General features: G+C 41.3%; 3 protein-coding genes across 3 annotated transcripts in view; 2 read left to right on the top strand and 1 right to left on the bottom strand.

The window, feature by feature from the left end:
* Positions 1 to 26344, top strand: part of LOC136181101 (NLR family CARD domain-containing protein 3-like) — a 785212-nt gene that overhangs the window by 526102 nt on the left and 232766 nt on the right. Inside the window, exons 3-10 of the mRNA XM_065961411.1 lie at positions 9458 to 9568; positions 11805 to 11915; positions 12032 to 12110; positions 12269 to 12473; positions 12599 to 14402; positions 14510 to 14683; positions 14779 to 14952; positions 15048 to 15221. Coding sequence (XP_065817483.1) covers positions 9458 to 9568; positions 11805 to 11915; positions 12032 to 12110; positions 12269 to 12473; positions 12599 to 14402; positions 14510 to 14683; positions 14779 to 14952; positions 15048 to 15221 — 2832 coding nt within the window. The remainder of the gene's footprint in view (positions 1 to 9457; positions 9569 to 11804; positions 11916 to 12031; positions 12111 to 12268; positions 12474 to 12598; positions 14403 to 14509; positions 14684 to 14778; positions 14953 to 15047; positions 15222 to 26344) is intronic.
* The window catches only part of LOC136181122 (NLR family CARD domain-containing protein 3-like), a 236446-nt gene that overhangs the window by 65176 nt on the left and 144926 nt on the right, over positions 1 to 26344 (bottom strand). The window lies entirely within an intron of this gene.
* On the top strand, positions 16068 to 24645 carry LOC136181187 (stonustoxin subunit alpha-like; the record flags this gene model as incomplete). Its single annotated transcript, XM_065961771.1, has 2 exons — positions 16068 to 16110; positions 22002 to 24645. Coding segments are annotated over 2 exons (606 nt in total), but the record flags the coding sequence as incomplete, so codon positions are not given.

Genomic DNA, 26344 nt, shown 5'->3' with positions numbered 1-26344 from the left:
AAACACTTCAAACTAGAGGATGAAATATTCTGGATAAATCAATGGGATGACCTTGGTTCCACTAGATCAGTAGGCTCCTGTTCTGTGACCCTCCTGGTAAATTCATCACCTCTAGAAGTACTCATGATGGTCACTGGATAATTTATGTACTTGACATTAATGAGCACTTTTATATTTTGGTCAATAGGTATGGCTTTAATAACCTAACTCAAAACAAACAGTTGATTTTGGAGGTCTCTAGTGTCACTGAATCCCTTAAACTATCCAACTGCCAACATTATTATAGGAGGGATGTTAAATATGATCTTTTCCTGAAGATATAAAAGTTATTATATCTGATGTGATGCTGGATAAATCTATCACTTCTTACATCTCTAAATGGGAATTCATGAAGTTCACATTTAGGGAGCACTCTGTTACATTTGGAAAATCTCTAAATAGAAGTAACAAATCATCAGAAATGAATATACTCAAAGAAATAAAAAGCTGCTGTAATAAGACATGACTTTGTGACAATGATAAACAAAAAGGACATATTCTACAAACACAGCTGGATGAACTCTGTGTGAAGAAAGCTGAAGGAGCCGACAGAAGATCCAGGGTCAAATGGATGGAGGAAGGGGAGGAAAGTTTTTCTGTCATTGAGAGAAAAGAAGGCAGGAAATAAATCCAATCAAAGCCTTATTAGTTCATGACCAAGTTAGTTCTGATCCAGTCTTGATGAAATGGTTTCTTTCTCTGGTAAACTAGACTCATCAGCCTTTTCTGTCATGGATGCTGACTCCTTCTTCAGCCATCTCTCAGCTCTTCTTCCTCATATAGACGAGGAGTTTGCAGAATGATGTGATGCTGATATTACCGTATTGGCCCGAATATAAGACGGCCTTTTCCCCCATCAAAATAGGTACGAAAAAGTCGGGTCGTCTTATATTCGGGGTCTAGTATTCAGAGCGCAGCTCTAATTGTTCGCTTGTCCCTTTAAATGTCAATACACATTGCGGCCCCAGATGGCGCCAAAAATCTGTCAAGCGAGTGTTCCAGGAAAAAGCAGTCCAGCGTCCTCAGCAACCAGCCTATCGGTGTTTAAAGATGGAGAGAAAGTCTGATCATTTAGAGAAAAGTTGCTCAAAAGTAGGTCAAGTCAATCAACAGCAGCGGAGGAGTTATGGCGCTAATTTTAAAATCATGGTCGTCAATTCAGCCGAGTCAAGTAACAACTGTCAGGCTGCTAAGAAGTACGGGGTTACAGAGTGTAACGTAAGAAGATGGCAAGCACGAAAAGAACGTCTTAAAGCAGCCAGCGGAAATCATACCGTGGTCCTCAAAGTGGCCGTTTCGGCGAGATTGACCGGAGAGTTTTTGAATATGTGAGGGAAAAAAGAAGTGAGGGAATGCCCTTCACCAGAGCTGTTATCCAGCTTAAGGCCCTGGAAATCGCCAGAGAGCTCAACATCAGTGAGTTCAAAGCCAGCCTCGGCTGGTGCCGTAGGATGATGTGACGTAATGGACTGGCACTGAGACGGAGAACAAGTTTAGCCCAGCACCTGCCGTTAGACTTCGGAGAGAAGCTTCTGTCATTTCAGCGCTTTGTGATTAAGCTAAGGAAGAAGCACTCCTACTCGTTGGATCAGATAGGCAACGCTGATCAGACGCCCGTTTACTTTGATATGCCAACGTCAGTGACAGTGAATAAGAAGGGAGAGAAGTCAGTGTTGGTGAGGTCAACGGGAAACGAGAGGAGCCGCGTCACTGTCATGTTGACATGTCTCGCTGATGTCTCGCTGATGGCAGCAAATTCCCCCCATATGTCATTTTAAAGTGTAAGACAGTGCCAAAGGAGCCAATGCCAGCTGGCATTATCGTGCGCGCCCAGGAGAAGGGCTGGATGGAAACAGGGCTTGTTGTGGACTGGCTAAAGGTTGTGTGGGGCGGACGGTACGAGGGACTGAGGAAGAAGAGGAACATGCTAGTTCTAGATGCGTTCCGCGGACACCTGACTGAGCCAGTAAAAAGTCAGGTGCGGGCGATGAATGATGATCTTGTGATCATACCGGGGGGGATGACGAGCCAGCTACAGGTGTTGGATGTTGTGGTCAACAAGCCGTTCAAGGACAACCTCCGAAAGAGCTACACAGAGTGTCTCCTGTCTGGAAACCACACGCTCACACCGACCAGGAAGATCCAGAAGCCGTCAGTCCGTCTGCTGTGTGATTGGATTCTGCAGGCATGAGATGCAGTTTCCTCACAGAGCATCATCCGTGGCTTTAAAAAATGCTGCATCTCAAATGCCTTGGATGGCAACCAGGATGACGCGCTCTGGGAGGAGCAGGGGAGTGATGACAGTAACAGTGAGAGCGAACACAGCGGGGCGGAGAATGTGTGCAAGGAATAGGAGACATCGGAGAAGTTTGGCGAGTTTTAGTTTAGCGGTTCAGTTAAAAATGTTGCCTGTATTTCCTCTGTTATTTTAAAATGTTAAAACATGTTGATAATATATAATATTTGTTAATCGATTTACATTTTTAATCATACTGTACATAGTTCGCCCTTGTGAAACACTTTGTTTTGAAAAGTGCCGTAATTCAATGTGTTTTTAATATTGTTATTTTCAAATAAAATGAAGTTTTTAAAAAAAAAGTTCTTTATAAAAACAAGATCTGGTCTGCAAATCTTTTTTTCTAAATGTGAGTGTTGAAAAACGGGGGTCGTCTTATAATCAGGGCCGTCCTATATTCGGACCAATACGGTACTTCAGAGGAGCTCAAAGAAGCAGTAGATAGTCTTTCTTTGGATAAGTCACCAGGATGTGAACTTTTAGAAACATGTTTGGGAATTGTTAGAAAGTCCATTTTCTCTCATGTTAAAGGAAGCTACTGACAATAAGACATTCCCCCACACTATGAAACAAGGCATCTCGGTCTTTGTAGACACGGAGAGTCTGGCTCGTTTCTTGAGGAGTCGGGCCGTTCATTATTGCACACAGAGCTTAAACTGTACATACACTTCAGATACTGACTCGTTTAGAGCAGAGCCCAGCATCAACAACGTGACCCAGCACGATAAACGACTTTCCATCTATAGTACGACGATCACAGAGACTGTTTGTACTCGTCAACATAAAGACGACTTAATCAGACAGCTCGGCTGATCGCTGCGATGTAACGCTAAAGTGATCACATTAAAACATACCATTGAATCTACCCTACTGTGATTGGCTGAATAGGAAGGAGACATCTGATTGGCTACAGACATTTCCATTTGTGAATCGAACCACGGCAGGGGAGTCTCAAAAGTCCCACACACAAATGCAGCGAGGTTCACACATGACAAACAGTTTGTAAAGGCAGACTGACAAGACAAGATCCAAATGTGTTTTTTTAATATATATGTATATCACACATTTGTGGATTTCTATTAAATATAAAACTATAAATATTTGTGTGTGAATCTTGTTTTTTATTTGTGTATTTTTTTACATTAATATACAATGCTAAATATTTGTGTGTGTATTGAAAACTATTTTTGTGGATAGAGTCCTTATAAATCACAATATACATTTGTGAATCCTTCTGTGTGCATTCATGAAAATTGAGACGGATCTAACTCCATACTAAACAGACTCAGCTTCCTCTGATTGTCAGTTGACAAGGTAGAGACGTGCTGATTGGCTGGAGGCTTAGGCGTAAAGACTCTGTCAAAATTTGTGGTTGTAACTCAAAGCTTGTGCGTGTACCTTCAATTTGTGCAATCTGAACTGTGAGCACAAAATCATTACACATCTTCACATTTTTTCACAACAACAGATTTGTTTTACATATGCTCAGACTATTTCTACAATTACAAATGTTGTCTGCACATGTGCAAACCTTACCTGTGTGCACAAAATATTTCACCAAAGTAACCTTTCACGAGTTCAAAATCTTATTTACAGGCAGTTGATCCCATACAGCAGCCCTTCCTTTTTTACAGACCACTGCAGGACAACAGACTGCCTCAAACACTTTCATCAACTTCTATCATCGCACAATATATCTGATATCAAAGCAGTCAAGGATCATCTGACACAATAAACAAGCTTCCTTCAATAAAATGTTATAAAGCTGTGACCTTTGATTCCCTGTTGCTATGGTGATTATTAGACTTTGGTATTTCCTGGTGTCAGGAGACTTGACTTTGACGTTGTCCTGTTGAGACGCAGATTAGTTCTCCGTGTTGAAGGTAAGAGACACTTTTTATACTGTTTAAAAGACTCATTTAATTTAAGTATAAAAAGAGCTGTAAGCTAACAGTTAGCCACCGGATTCATTAGCTGCTCTGACTAAAGTAGAAGTGAAGGACACACAATGATCCTCAGTCCCGATGCAGGCTATGCTAACATGCTAACAGGTTGATTAAAGACGAGCCCGCTCTGGAAGTTTCTTTCATTGAGATCATCACTTTATCTTCTGTAATTGAAATGTTTGAGTGATTATCATTTTGATTTGAACATTTTTCTTAATTACGTTTTCTTTACAGTGGAACATATTCATAAGAAGTTGTTGTAACTCTCTCAATCCGCTGACTGTGTTCTTGGTTAATCAATGACTTGTTGGGTTTGACTTGTTATTGTTTAATGATTCAAAGTCCTGCAGTGAAGCCTCCTCTGATAAGATAAAACTTTATTGATGCTAGAGGATCAATTCAAATGTTTCAGCAGAACAAAGACAGATACAAGTTTAAATAAAATCATTTAAATTCATCAAATTAGAACAAGAAGGAGATGATGACAGATCTTAAAAAAGAGTGATTCATGTCCAAGTTACAGACTGTGCAGTGAATACATTCAGAACCTACAACTACTTTAATACTTCAGCTGGATAATCAGTCTGACAAGAACAGAACATCTGAGAGTAATAAATCATCTACTATAAGAGAGAACAGAAGATTAGATCATAACACCAGGTGAACCAGGTAGATGTGATGTTAGTAGACTGACAGTGAGGTGATGATGATGATGATGATGAAGGTGAACCAGGTAGATGTGATGTTAGTAGACTGACAGTGAGGTGATGATGATGATGATGATGATGATGATGATGAAGGTGAACCAGGTAGATGTGATGTTAGTAGACTGACAGTGAGGTGATGATGATGATGATGAAGGTGAACCAGGTAGATGTGATGTTAGTAGACTGACAGTGAGGTGATGATGATGATGATGATGATGAAGGTGAACCAGGTAGATGTGATGTTTGTAGACTGACAGTGAGGTGATGATGATGATGATGATGATGATGATGATGATGATGATGATGATGATGAAGGTGAACCAGGTAGATGTGATGTTTGTAGACTGACAGTGAGGTGATGATGATGATGATGATGATGATGAAGGTGAACCAGGTAGATGTGATGTTTGTAGACTGACAGTGAGGTGATGATGATGATGATGATGATGATGATGATGAAGGTGAACCAGGTAGATGTGATGTTTGTAGACTGACAGTGAGGTGATGATGATGATGATGATGAAGGTGAACCAGGTAGATGTGATGTTAGTAGACTGACAGTGAGGTGATGATGATGATGATGATGAAGGTGAACCAGGTAGATGTGATGTTAGTAGACTGACAGTGAGGGGATGATGATGATGATGATGAAGGTGAACCAGGTAGATGTGATGTTTGTAGACTGACAGTGAGGTGATGATGATGATGATGAAGGTGAACCAGGTAGATGTGATGTTTGTAGACTGACAGTGAGGTGATGATGATGATGAAGATGATGAAGGTGAACCAGGTAGATGTGATGTTTGTAGACTGACAGTGAGGTGATGATGATGATGATGATGATGATGATGATGATGATGATGATGAAGGTGAACCAGGTAGATGTGATGTTTGTAGACTGACAGTGAGGTGATGATGATGATGATGATGATGAAGGTGAACCAGGTAGATGTGATGTTAGTAGACTGACAGTGAGGTGATGATGATGATGATGAAGGTGAACCAGGTAGATGTGATGTTAGTAGACTGACAGTGAGATGATGATGATGATGATGATGAAGGTGAACCAGGTAGATGTGATGTTAGTAGACTGACAGTGAGATGATGATGATGATGATGATGAAGGTGAACCAGGTAGATGTGATGTTTGTAGACTGACAGTGAGGTGATGATGATGATGATGATGAAGGTGAACCAGGTAGATGTGATGTTTGTAGACTGACAGTGAGGTGATGATGGTGATGATGGTGATGGTGATGGTGATGGTGATGATGATGATGATGATGATGATGATGGTGATGGCGCGCGTAGGCAGATATTTGTTCCAACTTGATTCATTCAGTATGGAAGTGACGTCATTTACGTTACCCGAACCGGCCGCATACACCGTTTCTTTTTTTTTAAGCTTTATTCAAGAAGAGTAATGCGCATACAGTCAAGTAAACAAAACAATATCAAGTAAAAGATTAAATAACTAAATAACATACAGTAGCCCAAAGAAAAGTACAAATGAAAGACAGTAATATACAGAATATAAAACAAACCAATAAAGACACATTTAAATAGTGAAATCATTATTTAAATAGTGAAATCATTATTTAAATAGAGGGGGAAAGGTTTTATAATAATGCAGATCTGTTTTCTGTTCTTAATTAAAAGTAGTGATTTCAGTCGGGACTTTAACTCTCGATTAAAAATTGATTCAATTAATCCACGCTAATTTGTTTTGATTTGGAGGTGAACGTGAGGTGACGATTTACGTTTAATTTCGCACAGCATTGTGGGTAAAATACAATTCATTTCCTGAAAGCACGCATCCGATCCATACTGCATAAAACCCGGAAGTTAATATTCATACTGAAATGTTCAGGATACTGAGGTGGACCCAAAACATGCATACTGAATGACCACGAGAGTTTACTGAACTGTGGCTATTCAGAAAGGGCCCATGACTCTTCTCCATGTCACAGCTCAGCACTCGCATCACTCAACCTTCATCATCATCATCATCATCATCATCACTGTCTCATCTGCTGCTCACAGTAACTGATAATGTTGTTTTTTTGTATCAGGATGCAGGAACAGAGACCAGACTCTCCTGGACCCAGCTGTGTGTCCATGAAGAGTGATCGGTCTATGGGTCACTATATTAACTTTAAAGATGGACGTCCTGCTGATAGAAGGTGAGATCTGAAATTGACAAAAAGCTCTGTTCTGCTTTTCTGTAGGCTCACTCTTTCATCCTCAGCCATTTACATCACTCTCAGTCTTCAGTCCATGTTCACCTCTCCCAGGACTCGTACTTTTCTCCTGTTTCTCCTACTTCGCCACCAGAGGTCCTCAGAATTCACCTCCTTCTCTTCTAGGTTTCAATAGCCCACACCTTCCCTTCTACTCTACTCACCTGTCTTCATTTTCCTCATCAGCTTCATTTAGTTTTCTTACCACTTCATGATCATTGTGTGCTTTGGTTCTATCTTGTGTTTTTTCTTTTGAAGTGTTTGTTCTTGAACCCTGACCTGCCTGAAGGCTGTAAAATGTGGAAAAGAATCATTTTATTGCAGCTGTGAGTCCATTTTTTTCTGCATTTGGGTCCTTCCCTGCGCCCTATTTCCCCGACCCTGTCAGAACTTAACCTGCCTGACACAGAACCAGCCGACAGTGTGATGGACTTTATGACTTTAAAGCAAAAAAAGCCCTACTAGAAAGAAGCTAAATATTCTTAGACAAAGTCAAATTGTCTCATGCAAAATAAACCTGCCAAAATAATAGGCAAAACCTTAAAAAGAGACAAATCTGAGGAAAGATTTATTTTTGGGCTTTTTGTTTAGACGAGACACTAGATGGATTTGTACATCAAGGAGAGAGAGAATGGGGAATGACATGCAGGAAAGGAGCCACAGGTCGGATTTGAACCTGAGCCCCCCGCTTGGAGGGCTACAGTCTCCTTACATTGGATACACACACTAACCACTAGGCCACCAGCACTCCAATTAAAGCATTTTTATTGAATGAACATTTTTGTTTTTCCCTCAGGTAGAATGAAAGTCCTCTCCTTCCTCACTCCCAATGATGACCAAAACAAACAGACATACTGTCCACAATATCAGATTTCATTCACTGAGAGTCTGCTTCTGCACGTCCATTTTAAAGCATGCACCATCAAGGATGGGAGCCACGGTTTAAAAACTGTGATTAGAGGATTATGGTCCACGAGGTGGATGTTGGATGTCCTGACTTTGTCCACAGCCCAGATCCTGAACCTGATGAGGTTCTGCTGGTGAGATGTTGGGCATTGAAAGCTGCAGGTCAAGTTCACTAACCTACCTGGTCCATACATCCTGCTGATCCAGCTGACCATTGTACTGATATCTGACTACACTTTCTCCTGGACTACATAGTTTAACACTTGATCCTTGTTTTAGTGAATGGTATCTGAGTCCAGCTGAGGCACGTTTAGTACATCAGGGATGATGTCATGGTGGTATACTGAACATTTGGTCCAGTGATCTTGACAGGACACTGGTGAGCAGATGTATCATGAAGACTGCAGACAACGATCTTCAAAGCTCTTGAGTGTTTTTACAAACCTTGTAGGATCCATATACTGGACTTACTCACAATATAAAAACTACTGTGGTGGTTCAAGCAGCACTTATTCCCATCTGAAGTGATGTCAGTCTGAAGACTTTGTCCCAGAAGTGAGTTCCAGGTTGAGGTTCCTGAAGTTGTTATGGACAAGTTCTTGATCTTGATCTGTTCTGTATCCTAACAGTAATTGCTGCTCGTTGTGAATGATGCTCGGTCTCTAAATTTACTATGAGAGGTAGAGCCTTCAGTTATCAGGCCTGCTCGTGGTTCCTACAGTCTCTAAATGTACTATGGGAGGTCGAGCCTTCAGTTTTCAAACTCCTCTACTCTGGAATCATCTTCCAGTGGGGTACGGGAGGCAGACACACTCTGTATTTTAAAGAAAAGACTTAAAAGTAACTATAAATTGTATAGTTAGGGCTGGCGCTGGTGTAGACCAGCTCCTAGTTATGCTGCTATAGGCTTAGACTACTGGGGGAACTGGCACCTTGAGCTCCTATCTCTCTCTCTCTCTCTCTCTCTCTCTCTCTCTCTCTCTCTCTCTCTCTCTCTCTCTCTCTCTCTGTGAGATCGTATTACTGATTGTTGCTATCTGTAAATCTCAGTTACTAACCACAGCATCTTTCTGAGCTGTGTTTATGTTTAAGTCGTCTTCTGTTAACTTTACTTTCATCAGTCTGAAGAATTTGAGGACAGACACAGTGTTGGCTGTATTCTGAGTGAGATACTGTTCTAATAGAAACAAAGAGAACTGTGGAGAACTTCACCTCTGCCTCCTGATTACTGATTATCCATCTGCCAGTTTAAACTGGAACAATCTGATTAAAAATGATCTTTGTTCTAAATGCTTTCATTAACCAGCTGTTTGTTTGTATCAGGATGCAGGAACAGAGACCAGACACTCCTGGACCCAGCTGTGTGTCCATGAAGAGTGATCGGTCTATACTTCTTCCAATCTTCTTTAAAGATGGACGTCCTGCTGATGGAAGGTGAGATCTGAAATTGACAAAAAGCTCTGTTCTGCTTTTCTGTAGGCTCACTCTTTCATCCTCAGCCATTTACATCACTCTCAGTCTTCAGTCCATGTTCACCTCTCCCAGGACTCGTACTTTTCTCCTGTTTCTCCTACTTCTCCACCAGAGGTCCTCAGAATTCACTTCCTTCTCTTCTAGGTTTCAATAGCCCAGACTTTCCCTTCTACTCTACTCACCTGTCTTCATTTTCCTCATCAGCTTCATTTTGTTTTCTCACCACTTCATGATCATTGTGTGCTTTGGTTCTATCATGTGTTTTTTCTTTTGAAGTGTTTGTATTTGAACCCTGACCTTCCTGAAGGCTGTAAAATGTGGAAAATAATCATTTTATTGCAGCTGTGAGTCCGTTTATTTCTGCATTTGGGTCCTTCCCTGCACCCTATTTCCCCGACCCTGTCAGAACTTAACCTGCCTGACACAGAACCAGCCGACAGTGTGATGGACTTTATGACTTTAAAGCAAAAACAGCCCGACAAGAAAGAAGCTAAATATTCTCAGACAAAGTCAAAATAATAGGCCAAACCTTAAAAAGAGACAAATCTGAGGAAAGATTTATTTTTGGGCTCTTTGTTTAGATGAGACACTTGATAGATTTGTAAATCAAGGAGAGAGAGAATGGGGAATGACATGCAGGAAAGGAGCCACAGGTCAGATTTGAACCTGAGCCCCCCGCTTGGAGGGCTACAGTCTCCCTACATGGGATACACACACTAACCGCTAGGCCACCAGCACCCCAATTAAAGCATTTTTATTGAATGAACATTTTTGTTTTTCCCTCAGGTAGAATGAAAGTCCTCTCCTTCCTCACTCCCAATGATGACCAAAACAAACAGACATACTGTCCACAATATCAGATTTCATTCACTGAGAGTCTGCTTCTGCACGTCCATTTTAAAGACTTAAAAGTAACTATACATTTTATAGTCAGGGCTGGCGCTGGTGTAGACCAGCTCCTAGTTATGCTGCTATAGGCTTAGACTACTGGGGGAACTGGCACCTTGAGCTCCTATATCTCCCTCCCTCTCTCTCCCTCTCTCTCTCTCTCTCTCGCTCTCTCTCTCTCTCTCTCTCTCTCTCTGTGTGAGATCATATTACTGCATGTTGCTATCTGTAAATCTCAGTTACTAACCACAGCATCTTTCTGAGCTGTGTTTATGTTTAAGTCGTCTTCTGTTAACTTTAATTTCATCAGTCTAAAGAATTTGAGGACAGACACAGTGTTGGCTGTATTCTGAGTGAGATACTGTTCTAATAGAAACAAAGAGAACTGTGGAGAACTTCCCCTCTGCCTCCTGATTACTGATTATCCATCTGCCAGTTTAAACTGGAACAATCTGATTAAAAATGATCTTTGAAACAAGATCCAGGGTGTGGTTAAAACGATGAGTAGTTTCGTTTACACCCTGGGTGAAACCAATAGAGCCTAATGACATGAAAGCTGTGCTAAGGCTATCATTATCAACATCCACGTGGATATTGAAGTCACCTACAACAATTATTCTATCACTGCTAAGGACTACATTTGATAAGAATTCTGCAAATTCAGGTTCCTGAAGTTGTTATGGACAAATCCTTGATCTTGATCTGTTCTGTATCTTAATAGTAAATGCTGCTCTGTCTCTAAATGTATTATGGGAGGTAGAGCCTTCAGTTTTCAGACTCCTCTCCTCTGGAATCATCTTCCAGTGGGGTACGGGAGGCAGACACACTCTGTATTTTAAAGAATAGACTTAAAAGTAACTATACATTTTATAGTCAGGGCTGGCGCTGGTGTAGACCAGCTCCTAGTTATGCTGCTATAGGCTTAGACTACTGGGGGAGCTGGCACCTTGAGCTCCTATATCTCCCTCTCTCTCTCTCTCTCTCTCTCTCTCTCTGTGAGATCGTATTACTGCATGTTGCTATCTGTAAATCTCAGTTACTAACCACAGCATCTTTCTGAGCTGTGTTTATGTTTAAGTCGCCTTCTGTTAACTTTACTTTCATCAGTCTGAAGAATTTGAGGACAGACACAGTGTTGGCTGTATTCTGAGTGAGATACTGTTCTAATAGAAACAGAGAGAACTGTGGAGAACTTCACCTCTGCCTCCTGATTACTGATTATCCATCTGCCAGTTTAAACTGGAACAATCTGATTAAAAATGATCTTTGTTTTAAATAATTTCATTAACCAGCTGTTTGTTTGTATCAGGATGCAGGAACAGAGACCAGACTCTCCTGGACCCAGCTGTGTGTCCATGAAGAGTGATCGGTCTATACTTCTTCCAATCTTCTTTAAAGATGGACGTCCTGCTGATGGAAGGTGAGAATTAAAAATCAAGTTAATGTTATGTCTCTGTTGTTTAAAGACTCATATCTTGGCTCAGAGTTTCATTATATATATCCTGTTGTTTTCTTGTGTAATATGTCCTGTCACAGAGTTCAACAGGAGAGCTCCAACGTTCACAGAAATCAATCAGACCAGCAGACTCCAACAGACCTGGACTCCATCTTTATGGTGTGTTCAACACACTGTTAATTAATACACTACCATTACAATAATTTAATGCTAAGTTATTGTTCTGTTTAGACCAGCTGACCTTCAGACTGACAGATGAACCACATGTTGAGTTCTACCAGTTTATATTAAATATCCAGTGTCTCCTTCTGTTCCAGCTGCTGGAGGAGAACATCATCACCTTTGTGAAGAACGAGCTGAAGAGAGTCCACAGGGTTCTGAGTCCAGATTACCCAGAATGCTTAGAGAGTCAGAGTGAGGATGAAGAGCAGGGGAGAAGCTGCAAAGAGGCATTTTTGAAGATCACTCTCCACTTCCTGAGGAGAATGAAGCAGGAGGAGCTGGCTGACTGTCTGCAGAGCAGTAAGAACATTTTAACAGATTTAGTATTTTAGAAAAAGGACAAAGAGGTTTAAAATTCCAAACTCAGATAGTCATGTCGTCTATATCAGGATCTGTTCATTGATTTCAGTTCTTTCTTTATTCAGGAACGTTTGGTGCAGTGTGCCAACAAAAACTCAAATCTAACCTGAAGGAGAAGTTCCAGTGTGTGTTTGAGGGGATTGCTAAAGCAGGAAACCCAACCCTTCTGAACCAGATCTACACAGAGCTCTACATCACAGAGGGAGGGACTGGAGAGGTCAATGATGAACACGAGGTCAGACAGATTGAAATAGCATCCAGGAAACCACACAGACCAGAAACAACCATCAGACAAGAAGACATCTTTAAAGTCTCACCTGGAAGAGATGAACCAATCAGAAGAGTGATGACAAAGGGAGTGGCTGGCATCGGGAAAACAGTCTTAACACAGAAGTTCACTCTGGACTGGGCTGAAGACAAAGACAACCAGGACATACACTTCACATTTCCATTCACTTTCAGAGAGCTGAATGTGCTGCAGAAGAAAAAGTTCAGCCTGTTGGAACTTGTTCATCACTTCTTTCCTGAAACCAAAGAAGCAGGAATCTGCAGGTTTGAAGAGTTCCAGGTTGTGTTCATCTTTGACGGTCTGGATGAGTGTCGACTTCCTCTGGACTTTAAAAACAACGAGACCCTGACTGATGTCACAGAGTCCACCTCAGTGGATGTGCTGCTGACTAACCTCATCAGGGGGAAACTGCTTCCCTCTGCTCACCTCTGGATAACTACAAGACCTGCAGCAGCCAATCAGATCCCTCCTGAGTGTGTTGACATGGTGACAGAGGTCAGAGGGTTCACTGACCCACAGAAGGAGGAGTACTTCATGAAGAGATTCAGAAATGAGGAGCAAGCCAACAGAATCATCTCCCACATCAAGACATCCAGAAGCCTCCACATCATGTGCCACATCCCAGTCTTCTGCTGGATCACTGCTACAGTTCTGGAGGATGTGCTGAAGACCAGAGAGGGAGGAGAGCTGCCCAAGACCCTGACTGAGATGTACATCCACTTCCTGGTGGTTCAGTCCAAACTGAAGAACATCAAGTATGATGGAGGAGCTGAGACAGATCCACACTGGAGTCCAGAGAGCAGGAAGATGATTAAGTCTCTGGGAAAACTGGCTTTTGAGCAGCTGCAGAAAGGAAACCTGATCTTCTATGACTCAGACCTGACAGAGTGTGGCATCGATATCAGAGCAGCCTCAGTGTACTCAGGAGTGTTCACACAGATCTTTAAAGAGGAGAGAGGACTGTACCAGGACAAGGTGTTCTGCTTCATCCATCTGAGTGTTCAGGAGTTTCTGGCTGCTCTTCATGTCCATCTGACCTTCATCAACTCTGGAGTCAATCTGATGTCAGAAGATCAAACAACATCCTGGAGGTCTAAAGTATTCAGAGAAAAACCTGACCCAACACATTTATATCAGAGTGCTGTGGACCAGGCCTTACAGAGTCCTAATGGACACCTGGACTTGTTCCTCCGCTTCCTCCTCGGTCTTTCTTTAGAGACCAATCAGAATCTCATACGAGGTCTGCTGACACACACAGGAAGTGGCTCAAAGACCAATCAGAAAACAGTCAAGTACATCAAGAAGAAGATCAGTAAGGATCTGTCTGCAGAGAAAAGCATCAATCTGTTCCACTGTCTGAATGAACTGAATGATCGTTCTCTAGTGGAGGAGATCCAACAGTCCCTGAGATCAGGACGTCTCTCCACAGATGAACTGTCTCCTGCTCAGTGGTCAGCTCTGGTCTTCATCTTAATGTCATCAGAAAAAGATCTGGACGTGTTTGACCTGAAGAAATACTCTGCTTCAGAGGAGGCTCTTCTGAGGCTGCTGCCTGTGATCAAAGCTTCAAACAAAGCTCTGTACGTGCTCACATAACTATCCAGTTCAAATGTAGTTCTCTTTATTAAAAAAAAAACAACTATAGTTTGTAAATTCTTTCATTTGTGTTCTTCTGAATCCTCTTCAGGCTGAGTGGTTGTAACCTCTCAGAGAGAAGCTGTGAAGCTCTGTCCTCAGTCCTCAGCTCCCAGTCCTCTAGTCTGAGAGAGCTGGACCTGAGCAACAACAACCTGCAGGATTCTGAAGTGAAGCTGCTGTGTAGTGGTTTAAAGACTCTACACTGTTCACTGGAAACGCTCAGGTAAGGACTTATTCATGTGAAAGTTTACCCAATAAGCTTAAATGTACTTAGTTTATTTGATATTTTGATTAACTTACCAAACATATCCTCTTCAGGCTGAGTGGTTGTAACCTCTCAGAGAGAAGCTGTGAAGCTCTGTCCTCAGTCCTCAGCTCCCAGTCCTCTAGTCTGAGAGAGCTGGACTTGAGCATCAACTACCTGCAGGATTCTGAAGTGAAGCTGCTGTGTCGTGGTTTAAAGACTCTACACTGTTCACTGGAAACGCTCAGGTAAGGACTTATTCATGTGAAAGTTTACCCAATAAGCTTAAATGTACTTAGTTTATTTGATATTTTGATTAATTTACCAAACATGTCATCTTCAGGCTGAGTGGTTGTAACCTCTCAGAGAGAAGCTGTGAAGCTCTGTCCTCAGTCCTCAGCTCCCAGTCCTCTAGTCTGAGAGACCTGGACCTGAGCAACAACAACCTGCATGATTCAGGAGTGAAGCTGCTGTCTACTGGACTAAAGAGTCCACTCTGTAGTCTGGACACTCTCAGGTTAGTGTGCTGCTGATCCACATTATTCATCTAAGATCATGTTTTCTTGATGAATCATTTATTAAATGGGCCTTGGTGGTGGTTTAAAGTTTTACTGTATGTTACCACATTAAAGCTGTAAAGCTCTGAGCTCGTTCTATAGCTCTCAGTCTTTTAGTCTGAGGAAGCTGGACTGGAATAAAGAAAGTTAAATATGAAGTTCTTTCCCCACCAACAAACAAACCATGGATAATGTTTGGAACATAAAGAACTAAAGAATCTTTATTTCAGATGAAACAGTTCAGAACTGTTTCTACATCACTGCTGATGTCAAAGCAGTCTGTGTGTTTATCTCACGCTCTGTCTTACCTTCACTATTTGTCACCAGAGTAAATATTGATTAGTATCAGATTATGAAGTCTATTCTGTTCAGCTGCATGGTTATGACGGGATGTTACTGGTAAAACAGAGAAGAATGGACCAATGGATGTTAAGCATGTTGTGTGTGTGTGTGTGTGTGTGTGTGTGTGTGTGTGTGTGTGTGTGTGTGTGTGTGTGTGTGTGTGTGTGTGTAGTCTGTCAAACTGTCTGGTCACAGAAGAAGGTTGTGCGTCTCTGGCCTCAGCTCTAAGCTCCTCCCCCCTGAGACATCTGGACCTGAGCTACAATCATCCAGGAGAACGAGGAGAGAAGCTGCTGTCTGCTGGACTGGAGGATCCACACTGCAGACTGGAGACACTGAGGTACAGACAGACACACAGAAGCTGTCTCACTGTTTCTGAATGATGAACTCTGCTTCTTGTCTGATGCTGGATTTAAATGAAGATGTATGAAATAGATTCTGATCTGGTTTCTTCCTCCAGGTTGGACCATAGTGGACTGCACAGACTGGATCCTGGTCTGAGGAAGTGTGAGTGTGTTTTCATTTCTCTTCATCAGAACACAGCAGCACATGTTGGAGTGTAGAAGAGTAAATGCTCTTGAACAATCAGACAGAGACTATGGCTTGTGAACAGAGGATTTGTTTATTTCTCTCTGAGAAGTTAATAACAATAACTTAGATTTATATAGCGCCTTTCATGAAACCCAAGGATGCTTTACAAAGTGTGTGTGTGTGTGTGTGTGTGTGTGTGTGTGTGTGTGTGTGTGTGTGTGTGTGTGTGTGTGGGGCGTAATGGGAGACAACAAGAGAGGAATAGAAAAACACAAACAGAAAAGAGAAAGGATAGAAACACTAGACAAACAAATGAGGGAGAAAGGGAGTGGGTGATCAGCTGAGGGGAGTGTTAGATGAGGCTGAATGCTTTGGTGAACAGATGGTGTTTGAGGAGGTTTTTAAAAATGACCAGGGGTCTCATTTATAAAAGAGTGCGTAAAATTCATACTAAAAATGTACGTGTGCCAAAAACCCAGAAATGGCGTGCGCACAAAATGATTCAGAGTTATAAAACCGTTCGTACGCACACCTGCACGCAATGTTCCCTTTATAAATCACCATCCACCTGGAAATGTGCGCACGTAGATTAGTCCCATGTTCCGCCCTCTACACGCCCACATTCAACCATAAACGGTCAATGCAAAGCAGCTCGTGAATGAAAATACATCCAAACGAGGGGGCAGATCAAAGGTTTCCAGCGTTGGATCACGAAAACTGAAGTTTAGACGAAGAAACGAAACTTTCTGACCCAGAAACAAAGGAACTTGTGAATGACGTGAAGGATAAAATGGACATATCGGTAGTTTGCTGCAGCAGGAGGATCACGAACTGAAGAAAATTCAGAGAATGACACCACGTCGCTGCTGCATTCACGCTGTCCTATGTGCCAAAACATCCACCGTTCATCATTACGCACGAGTATATCTGCAATGTTTACATGTTTACAGGACCCACACTGATTTCTTCATATAGTGGCAGAGAGGACACGTCAGTCAGCATTCTCCCTCACTCTATCATATTATTAATCAAAGGTTTGATCAACCAACAAAAACTTTGAATTGTTGGCCACATATTTTCGTGGGCATCTCCGTCTGCACTGTGACTAATTATGATCAAATATATGGCTTAATGATCGTGTCAGAGATGCCCCGACTTAATGTCCACACTTGAATTATTTACAGAATAAATACATGCAGCTGATGAAGATGTGCTGAGTATGGAGGAGGTGAAATGTGTGAAGCCATCGCCATGTCTCTGTGCACTCTTTATTAAAACTAAAAATCACAATTGATGATAAATGCAAGATATTGAAATATATTAATGAAAACTGGAGGCTCTATGGTCTTTGTGTTAGTCTAATGTTTAACTCTACATCAGTGATTACATTAGTGTATAAGTCCGGTCCTCTGAGGTCCGTCCGGGATAATGAAGGCGAGACGGCGCTGATGCAATATGTATGTGGCAGACTTTTATTTTTAATTTTTATTTTATGTTTATATATTATCATAATGAAAGTTACTTATTGGAAACGGCTCACTACATGCGCGATTATAGCCTAAATAAAACCATCGGTTTGAATGATTGTGATGACGTGGATCTGTCAGTAAAGTTTGATATTTAGTGAAATAGGTTTGCTTTGTTGTTAAGGGAGCGAGCATTCAGCAGCATAAATGAGGCGGTGGTGTATTCTGAAGCAGAGGGGGAGAGAGGAGTGGTTCTGTCAACACACACAACAACAGGTATCAGGTTTCTGCTGTGCACGTGTGATTTGTTGTGATGATGGCGCCGGTCAGACACTACAGTGGGGATAGCATGGTCAGTGTAAACAAACTTGCATCGGGCAGCCCTATGCACGTAGTGAGGACGGCGCAGGAGTCCGAAAGATTTAATGGAAGCAAGGTTGTCCGGAGAGAAGTGGCAGGCGAGATTCTGGAGTTGCAGAGCGGAGTATGTTAGTAGTACCATGTCCGCAGCAGGGAGAGCAGCTGCTAGCCGCAGGCTGAAAGCCGCAAGCTACCGGGCGCCAGCCGGGGTCAGGAAAACCGCAGGAATGAGAGCCAAACCAGGATAAGGAAAGGACCAATTTTGTGGCAGACGGGGGACCCGTCTGGACACAATCTGAGCAGGAGAGCAGCAGCCGGCAGTCTGGTTGTCAGGCAGGCCTCTTCGCCGCCAGCAGCCGAGCCAGAGTAGGGGGGAAGCGGCAGCCAGCGGTAGCCAACAGGTGGCGCAGGGCGACGGGTCCAAGCCAGGTAGGGAGCCGACGTGGCCGGCGAAGAAGGACGGTCCACCAATAAGGCAGGCGAGGGTCCAGTGATCACAGACTGGTGAGGATATCCTGATAGCTGTGCGAGAAGCTAACAGCTGATCGGCGGCTAGCGCTAACAGCTGATCGTCATAGATGGTGAGTAGCTGTCAGTTTACACAAACTGAAAGCAGCAGCAAAGTCGATCTGTTTGCAGACTGTTAGTAGAGGATAAGTAGGAGGGAGAAGCATAGATAGCACAAAAGAAACACGATTTTTGTCACCGATTTTTGGATCGTGAAGCGGCGACATACACGCCAGCGTCCTCGCTCAACCGGAACTTTTATAACATCCCAATCATCCATTTATGGGCAATCAACACACTGAGCAATTACAACATGTGTGCTATATGAAGACCATTTCCTAGAAGTTTCCTGGACAGACAACTGGTCTCTTAACAGGAAAGAGTGTGTGTGTGTGTGTGTGTGTGTGTGTGTGTGTGTGTGTGTGTGTGTGTGTGTGTGTGTGTGTGTGCGTGTGTCTTGTGTATCAGAACATGATCTTATGACTTGGCTAAATTCAGAGGTTAGATAACTATTGGTTTGTGCCTGCTGCTGTCCAGATTGTGTTTCTGTTATGATTAAACCTTTCAAACTACAACAGGATGAGGGCTGGAAGTAACACAAAGTGATGATAAAAGTGAGGGTGATGGAAACTCATGAGAGTTTAAATATGAAATAAAAATGGAAACTGAAATAAAAGTGATAATCCAGTGAATAGAAAATCACCATTCATCACATCCAACAGAAATGTATATTTTACAACATGCAGTTTTTGTGACATTTCACATTTTGATGTTGGCTGCTGGCCGGCTGCTCGTAGTCGAGCTCGTGGAGCTCATCAACTTTAAAAACAGCAGAAATCATTTTTGATTTGACGTTCATTTTCATAAACATGTAAATATGCAGAGTCTCCAACATCAAGTTCTCTCCTCAAAAACATCCAGACGTGAATTCAGTGATGAAATAGAAACAGAATATCTTTAGAGACATAAGCTAGCTCTCCTCCTCGTCTTCTGGCTGTGCAGACAGTAAGGCACACAGCAAAGTCCACGATCACCATAGTACAGGCCAGCAGGAACATCCAACAACAATACACAAGTCAGCTGCAGGCCGCCAGGTGGCCAGGTGAGGTCGGGACGGCGTGGCCTACACCTTAGACAAGCGGAGAAAAACTCACAAGGACTGAGTTGTCATCTGTCTCTTTAGATTTCGATCTGTTCATCCAGTCCAGTTAAATTTCAATTAAAACAAAAACATGTATGTTGTAGAGCCTAGATTGATGGAAAAGAAATGGTCTCCATGACTTCAGAAACACAGTTTAAAAGTAGTTAGACAGGACAAAGGGACGTGGCACACTCCTGCTGCCATCACATTGTGTGTGACAGTGAAAGTGGAAATGAGGCTCCTGTTTGTGCTGAATGTGACCTCTGAGGACAGAACAGTTGGAGACAGCAGATGGTTCATAGATTCTTTGTGCTGCACTTTGATTAGTCAGACTTTATTCACTGCATGTGTTTGTTGATTTGGATCTCCATTCTTCCTGGCTGCCATGGTAACTCCATTTGAACTTGATTAGAAGTGGATTATTACATTTCAGTGCTGTCAAACATCATTCAGTGCTGAATATGAACTGTAAGTTTGATTGACGTCATTAATATAGCCTATATATAAAAATATTTCTTTATAATTACACTTCCACCTTTTAGTTTATGAAGGAAACACTTTTTTGAATGCTCTTTGAGCACATAATAAACCTAATCACATCTGGGACAGTGTAGTTTCAGAACTATTAATATTTCCCTCTGTCGATATAAGAACTTCAATGGCATTTTTTATGGCTTTGGCCCGTTTAGAATTACTAGCAAAAGGCTGTCTGTTTTTTCCTAGTTGCAGTGATGTTTACGTTCACGTGGTGCCTTTTCAAGTGCTTTAATAAGTTGGACGTGTTGCCTGTGACGTACCCGATGTCCTCTGAACAACAACGGCACACTACTCTCGTCTTGTCAACGTCTCTTTGTCCATTATTGTGGGAATGGGGAGGGAGTTGTTCATTCTATCATGCTGCAGGTCAGTGACGTGCGGCGAGGTTCGTGGCTGGTGAGGCACTGACTTTTTCAGAGTCAGATTTACAAATATATGAACCCATTTATAGAGTAGCTTAAATTCACCATTCAATTGGCAGCTTGCACATTGACTACTGGTTGTGTTTCATATCTCATATCAGCATTATTTACACACACATAGAGGGAAGGTGCATATTTGGCAAAGGAAGAACGTTACATTTATAGCGCCTCAGAAATGTTTTTTCCATTGCAATTCCACAATTCATACTCATTCAATAAAAATAAAAGTAGGCATATACTGCGGTGTATTCATGGTCTTACCTTTACTTGTAAACAAAGTCCATTCACCTATCCTTCTGGACTAAAATATCTGTGACTTTGTTGTAAAAGTCCTCCTTACCTTCTTTTAGTTTTAAAAGTCTTCATTATTTATCACTTCACGTTTTGATTAAAAGTCCAGTTTTGAGAAATCTTTAAGCTTAGATATAAAATCTTTTTTATATAAAAATTCTGCATAGAAGAGGAGCAACCATCAAACCAAGCATAACCTCTTGGTCTTATGAGCCTCACGCAACCTGACGCACGCCCCCTTCAGGTGAAGCAGCTGCCTCACCTCATGCTTTTTCTGTGCGGTTTTATGTCAAATTAGACTAAATATGTTAAAAACATGTGAAATACATTACTTATTCTATGGAAAGTGAGGACGTATAATAGAAGTGTCTACAAACATTACATTGGTGACAAACAGTAATAAAGCAAAAGGCATACGCTCAACCCAGTTTGTGAGGGATTGCGCAATCTGGGATGAGGCACAACTCGTCCCTGCCTCACCTCGCATCGGAGCCGGAAATATGCACATTCAGAGATTTTGATCATGAAAATTATTGAACATTTTTGGAATCGTACAGAAATAACATTTATTACACAGATCAGTAGAAAAATATTGATATTTATTTGATTTAATGATTATTTGTTTTTTACTTTTGATGATGACGAGCCTCACCTGCCTCCCCTGACAGCACGTCTCTGCTGCAGGTTATTCTCCCACACAGACGCGTCTCCCCTCCCCTTTTGCTCTTAGTTTGAGCGGGATCATCGATTAAATTGAAAACAAAACTTAAGAGTAAGTCTATAAAAAGAACTCCATCCCGGTTATATGCAACTGTCCAGACCAACAGGACTCGAGGAACTACTAATCTGCACAGTTTGCACAGTTTATGTTTGAACTTTTTTACAAGTTATTAACTAAAAGCTGTGTCCCATACCAGCAGCCGCAGCCTTCCTCCACCCTGAGGTGTGCTTCTGCTTTGCGGTCCGTGTGGGAACACAGATTAAATCACTTTTGTTCTGCACGTACTCGGATCAGTCCTGTACTGAAACGGTCCGGTCCGAGTACGTGTACCTTTACACCCCTATCAGTAAGTGTCAGTAAAGTTGTTGATGAATGAACAGATGATAACCTGCAGCTGTGTTGTGTCTCGTTCTCTCCATCAGACGCCTGTGAGCTGGAACTGGACACAAACACAGTGAGCAGAAACCTGAAACTGTCTGACAACAACAGGAAGGTGACACGTGTGGAGGAGCTTCAGTCATATCCTGATCATCCAGATAGATTTGATTACTGGTGGCCTCAGCTGCTGTGTAGGACTGGTCTGACTGGTCGCTGTTACTGGGAGGTCGAGTGGAGAGGAAAGGTTGATGTATCAGTGAGTTACAGAGGAATCAGAAGGAGAGGAGACAGTGATGAATGTTGGTTTGGATTTAATGATCAGTCCTGGAGTCTGATCTGCTCTGATAGAGGTTACTCTGTCAGGCACAATAACATAAGAACAAAGATCTCCTCCTCCTCCTCCTCCTCCTCCTCCTCCTCCTCTGTCTCTCACAGAGTAGCAGTGTATGTGGACTGTCCTGCTGGCTCTCTGTCCTTCTACAGAGTCTCCTCTGACACACTGATCCACCTCCACACCTTCAACACCACATTCACTGAACCTCTCTATCCTGGGTTTATGTTCTGGTCTCGTGGTTCTTCAGTGTCTCTGTGTGGTCTGTCGGTCTGAGAAACACTGCTGACTGAAGATCAGCTGACTCTGTTCACTCTGTCCAGCTGATCTGTTTCATGGTGATAATGGGGGGGTGGGGGTGGTAATGGGGGTTAAATGTTCTACATCACAGAAAAACAATGGACCCCCTTCTTTAATGTCTGTATTGTTCTGATCTCAGCAATAAAAAAACAAGTGACAATTAAACAATTAAAGTCCTCCTCCTGCTGTCTTGATATTGGCAGCAGGAGGAGGAGTCATGGCTCCAGATCTGTTACAAATGGTAAACTTGTCTCTCAGGTGTCTTCCCACAGGCCCTGAAAACAGCAGTCATCAAGCCACTACTAGAAAAGAACAATCTAGACAATAATGAATAATTACAGGCCTATATCAAATCTTCCTCTGTTAGGTCCAATGATAGACAAAGCTGTGTTTCAGAAGTTAAATAACTTCTTGATATTGAACAACTGTTTGGATGTCTTCCAGTCAGGTTTTGGACCAAACCGCAGCACTGAGACAGCTCTGGTTAAAGTGTTTCATGACATCTGTTTAAACACAGACAGAACCTCAGTCTAAGTTCTTCTTGGGTAACACTTTATATGAAGGTCCTTGAAATTAGTTGTTATTACCATCAAATCTGCTGTATAAGACACACTTCAAACCCTCAGGCATCAGTTTAATTTACTACCCTCTTAAGTCATTAAGGACAAAAATGTCCACTTCCAAAGATCTGCTATAAAAACAGAACAGATTACTTTTTTTTCTGCATAAATCTCTTCAACAACTTCCGCCCTGCTCAAAACTACAAAACATTCAATCATTTTGAGGATTTTAACCCTTTAGATGCCAATTTCATTACTTGATCACTGTTGTTATTTATGAAAAAAAAAGTTATTTTCCATATAACAAATATTTGGTGTCTGGGGGATTTTTTTAAAAAATCAGTCTTGGATATGTCAAAGATTATACAAAATATTGACTTTGATGCATTATTAGTTTTTGTGTAGCATCAGATTTAAAATGTACTACCCTCTTGAGTCATTAAGGACAAAAATGTTCACTTCCAAAAACTGCTATAAAAATATTACAGATTAATTTTTTTTCTGTTTTTTGGGTTAAATCTTTTGATCAACTTCAGTCCTGATCAAAACGATCAAATATTGAATAATTATCAGGATTTAAACCCTTTAAATGCCAGTTTGATAACATGATGATAATATTCTTAATAAAAAAAAACACACAAAAAACGAGTTATTTTCCATATAACAAATGTTTGGTGTCTGGGGGATTTTTTTAAATCAGTCTTTGTTTTGTTAAAATCTAAGGACAAACAGAAAATGAAAATATTAATATGTTTTTATTTACTTTGTGTTTAAAGGTTAATCAGCTTTATTATTACTTATCAGGTTATCTCTGTTGTCAGCCTTTATTTAAAGTTTGTATTGAACACTGGAGAGCAGCACTGAGCAGGTCAGGAAATCAGGTAACCTTTGTGAGCCAGGTGTGTAAACCTGCTGAGTGGCTCTAACTGACAGACAGGAGTGTCAGCGGTGTGTGTGAGAGCAGGAGTGAGGTGAGAGGCTGAGACACTTTCAGGATGAATTCAATGAAAGGAAGACAGCAGAGATACCTTTGGTAAGTGTGCTGTGTTCTTTGGTAGTTATCTGTTCAGAATGTTTGAATGGTGACATGTATTTAATGTAGGCTGTTTATTTCATAGTGATGCACTCTGCATTCTGGTTTTATAGTGTAGTGTTCACTGGAAACAATTAAATTAGAAGGGTAAATAATAATTAATATTGAACACATTTAACTGGTTTGTTTAAATTGTAAACAAAAGATAAAGAACTGAATAGATACTAAAATTCAGATTCATTTCATGGTTATATTAACTTAAATTCTGATTTGTTTTGTTTGGTGTTAAAATGAGAAAAAGGAAGGTAAGGATGCTAAAAGATGCATGGTTAACATTGTATAAGTGGAAAACTGCTTCCCCAGATTACTTTACAATTATAATATGAATGTATATGTGAAGAATTTTGTTCATAGATATTTTCCTTGCTTTTCAGAACCACACACAATAAACAGTTGTAACCTTGCTGCATTAAAGTCTCCTCTTTGAACTCTTTTACTATCGTGGCCTAACCCAAACCAATGTGTTCAGTCTTTTAGAATAAGGGTCTGCTTGGAGGTGAAATATTGATAAATGAAAGCAGTTACTTTTATTGAAATAAGAAAAGTTTTAAGATTGATGACGAGTCAGGTTACCGTGGGAATTGGATAGCGCCAAGACCAATCGAAGAATCATTTTCCTCTGAGCTGAAAGTGTATAAAAAGCAGTGAAGCAGCAAACAGGAAGCCAAAGAGAGAAATGATAACAGAACAAATAAACACACCATTGAAGTGTTTTTTTTCCATATACCATTTAGTTTCACACACTGAAGGCTATAATGCATCTCTATCGTTTCTTCTAACAAGATGTTGAGTAAATCCAGAATGCCAGATGACATCTACAGGTGTTATCATTCAGTTTGTGATTTTCTTTATTTTGTATTCTGACTGCAGGATTCTTATTGAGGGTTACAGGTTTTCAGTGAAATCGACATCGACCTGACCTGACTGTGGTCGCTCTGCATCAGGATCTGCTGAACTCCTTTTCTTTATCAAAGACACTTTAGACACTCGACACAAAATAACACAAGTAGATGAAAGTCTTTCTCACTCTACATCAGTTTATTTATTACAAGGTTACACATGAGCTGTCTGAAGAACTTGTGCTACCCAACACAGAGGCCTCCAAGGAAACAGAGTGACAGAAAGAAGAGAAGATATCAGGAGAGAAGAAGGATCCTTACACTGTAACTGTTTCATATAAACCCTTTCAATTCAAACGTCATAGCTGCTCCCAACTTACTGGTTCATATGTCAGCAACAAAACATCAATGTCAAAAAAGTAGAGACAGATTTCTGTCAACAGAATTGTCTTATATCCCTTTATAACTGCACTTATACATCTGTTAGTCAATACATACTTATGAATACAAATTAGTGATGTTGTTAACTTGGATTCCTCTGGATCAGTTTTACCATTGCACAGGATTAGCATTTCTCTCCAGTGTGGACTAACATGTGTCTGGTCAGATTTCCTCTTTGGGAAAAACCTTTACTGCAAACAGAGCAGCTGAAGGCTTTTTCTCCTGTGTGATCTAACATGTGTGACTTCAGACCTCCCTTTTGTCTAAATTGTTTTCCACACTGAGAGCATCTAAGGGATTTCTCTCTGTGAATTGCCATGTGATATGTCAGACTGGCCTTATGGGTAAATCTTTTCTCACAGTGACAGCAGCGATATTGTTTCTCTCCAGTGTGAATCATCATGTGTTTGGTCAGATTTCCCTCAAAACTAAACCTTTTACCACACTCAGAGCAGCTGAAGGGTTTCTCTCCTGTATGAAATAAAATGTGTTGGCTTTTTGTTAAAATGCTTTACTGCAAAAAGGTTAACTGAAGGGTTTCTCCCCTCTGTGAATTGCCATGTGACATGTCAGACTGACCTTATGGGTAAATACTTTCTCACATTGAGAGCAGCTGAAGGGTTTTTCTCCAGTGTGAATCATCATGTGTCTGGTCAAGATTCCTTTTACGTTAAATCTTTTACCGCACCTACCTGAGCACCTATGTGGTCTCTTACCAGTCTTAAGTTCCTTATTTTTCAAGTTTAAAGTGAAAGTCTGCAGTCGTATTTCTTCCAGGGACTTGAGATTCTCCACCTCTTTGGAATCATAATAATCCTCCTTT

The sequence above is a fragment of the Labrus bergylta genome, chromosome 2 (assembly GCF_963930695.1).
Source record: "Labrus bergylta chromosome 2, fLabBer1.1, whole genome shotgun sequence".
NCBI lineage: Eukaryota > Metazoa > Chordata > Actinopteri > Labriformes > Labridae > Labrus > Labrus bergylta.
This window is presented reverse-complemented; position numbering and strand designations above follow the sequence as displayed.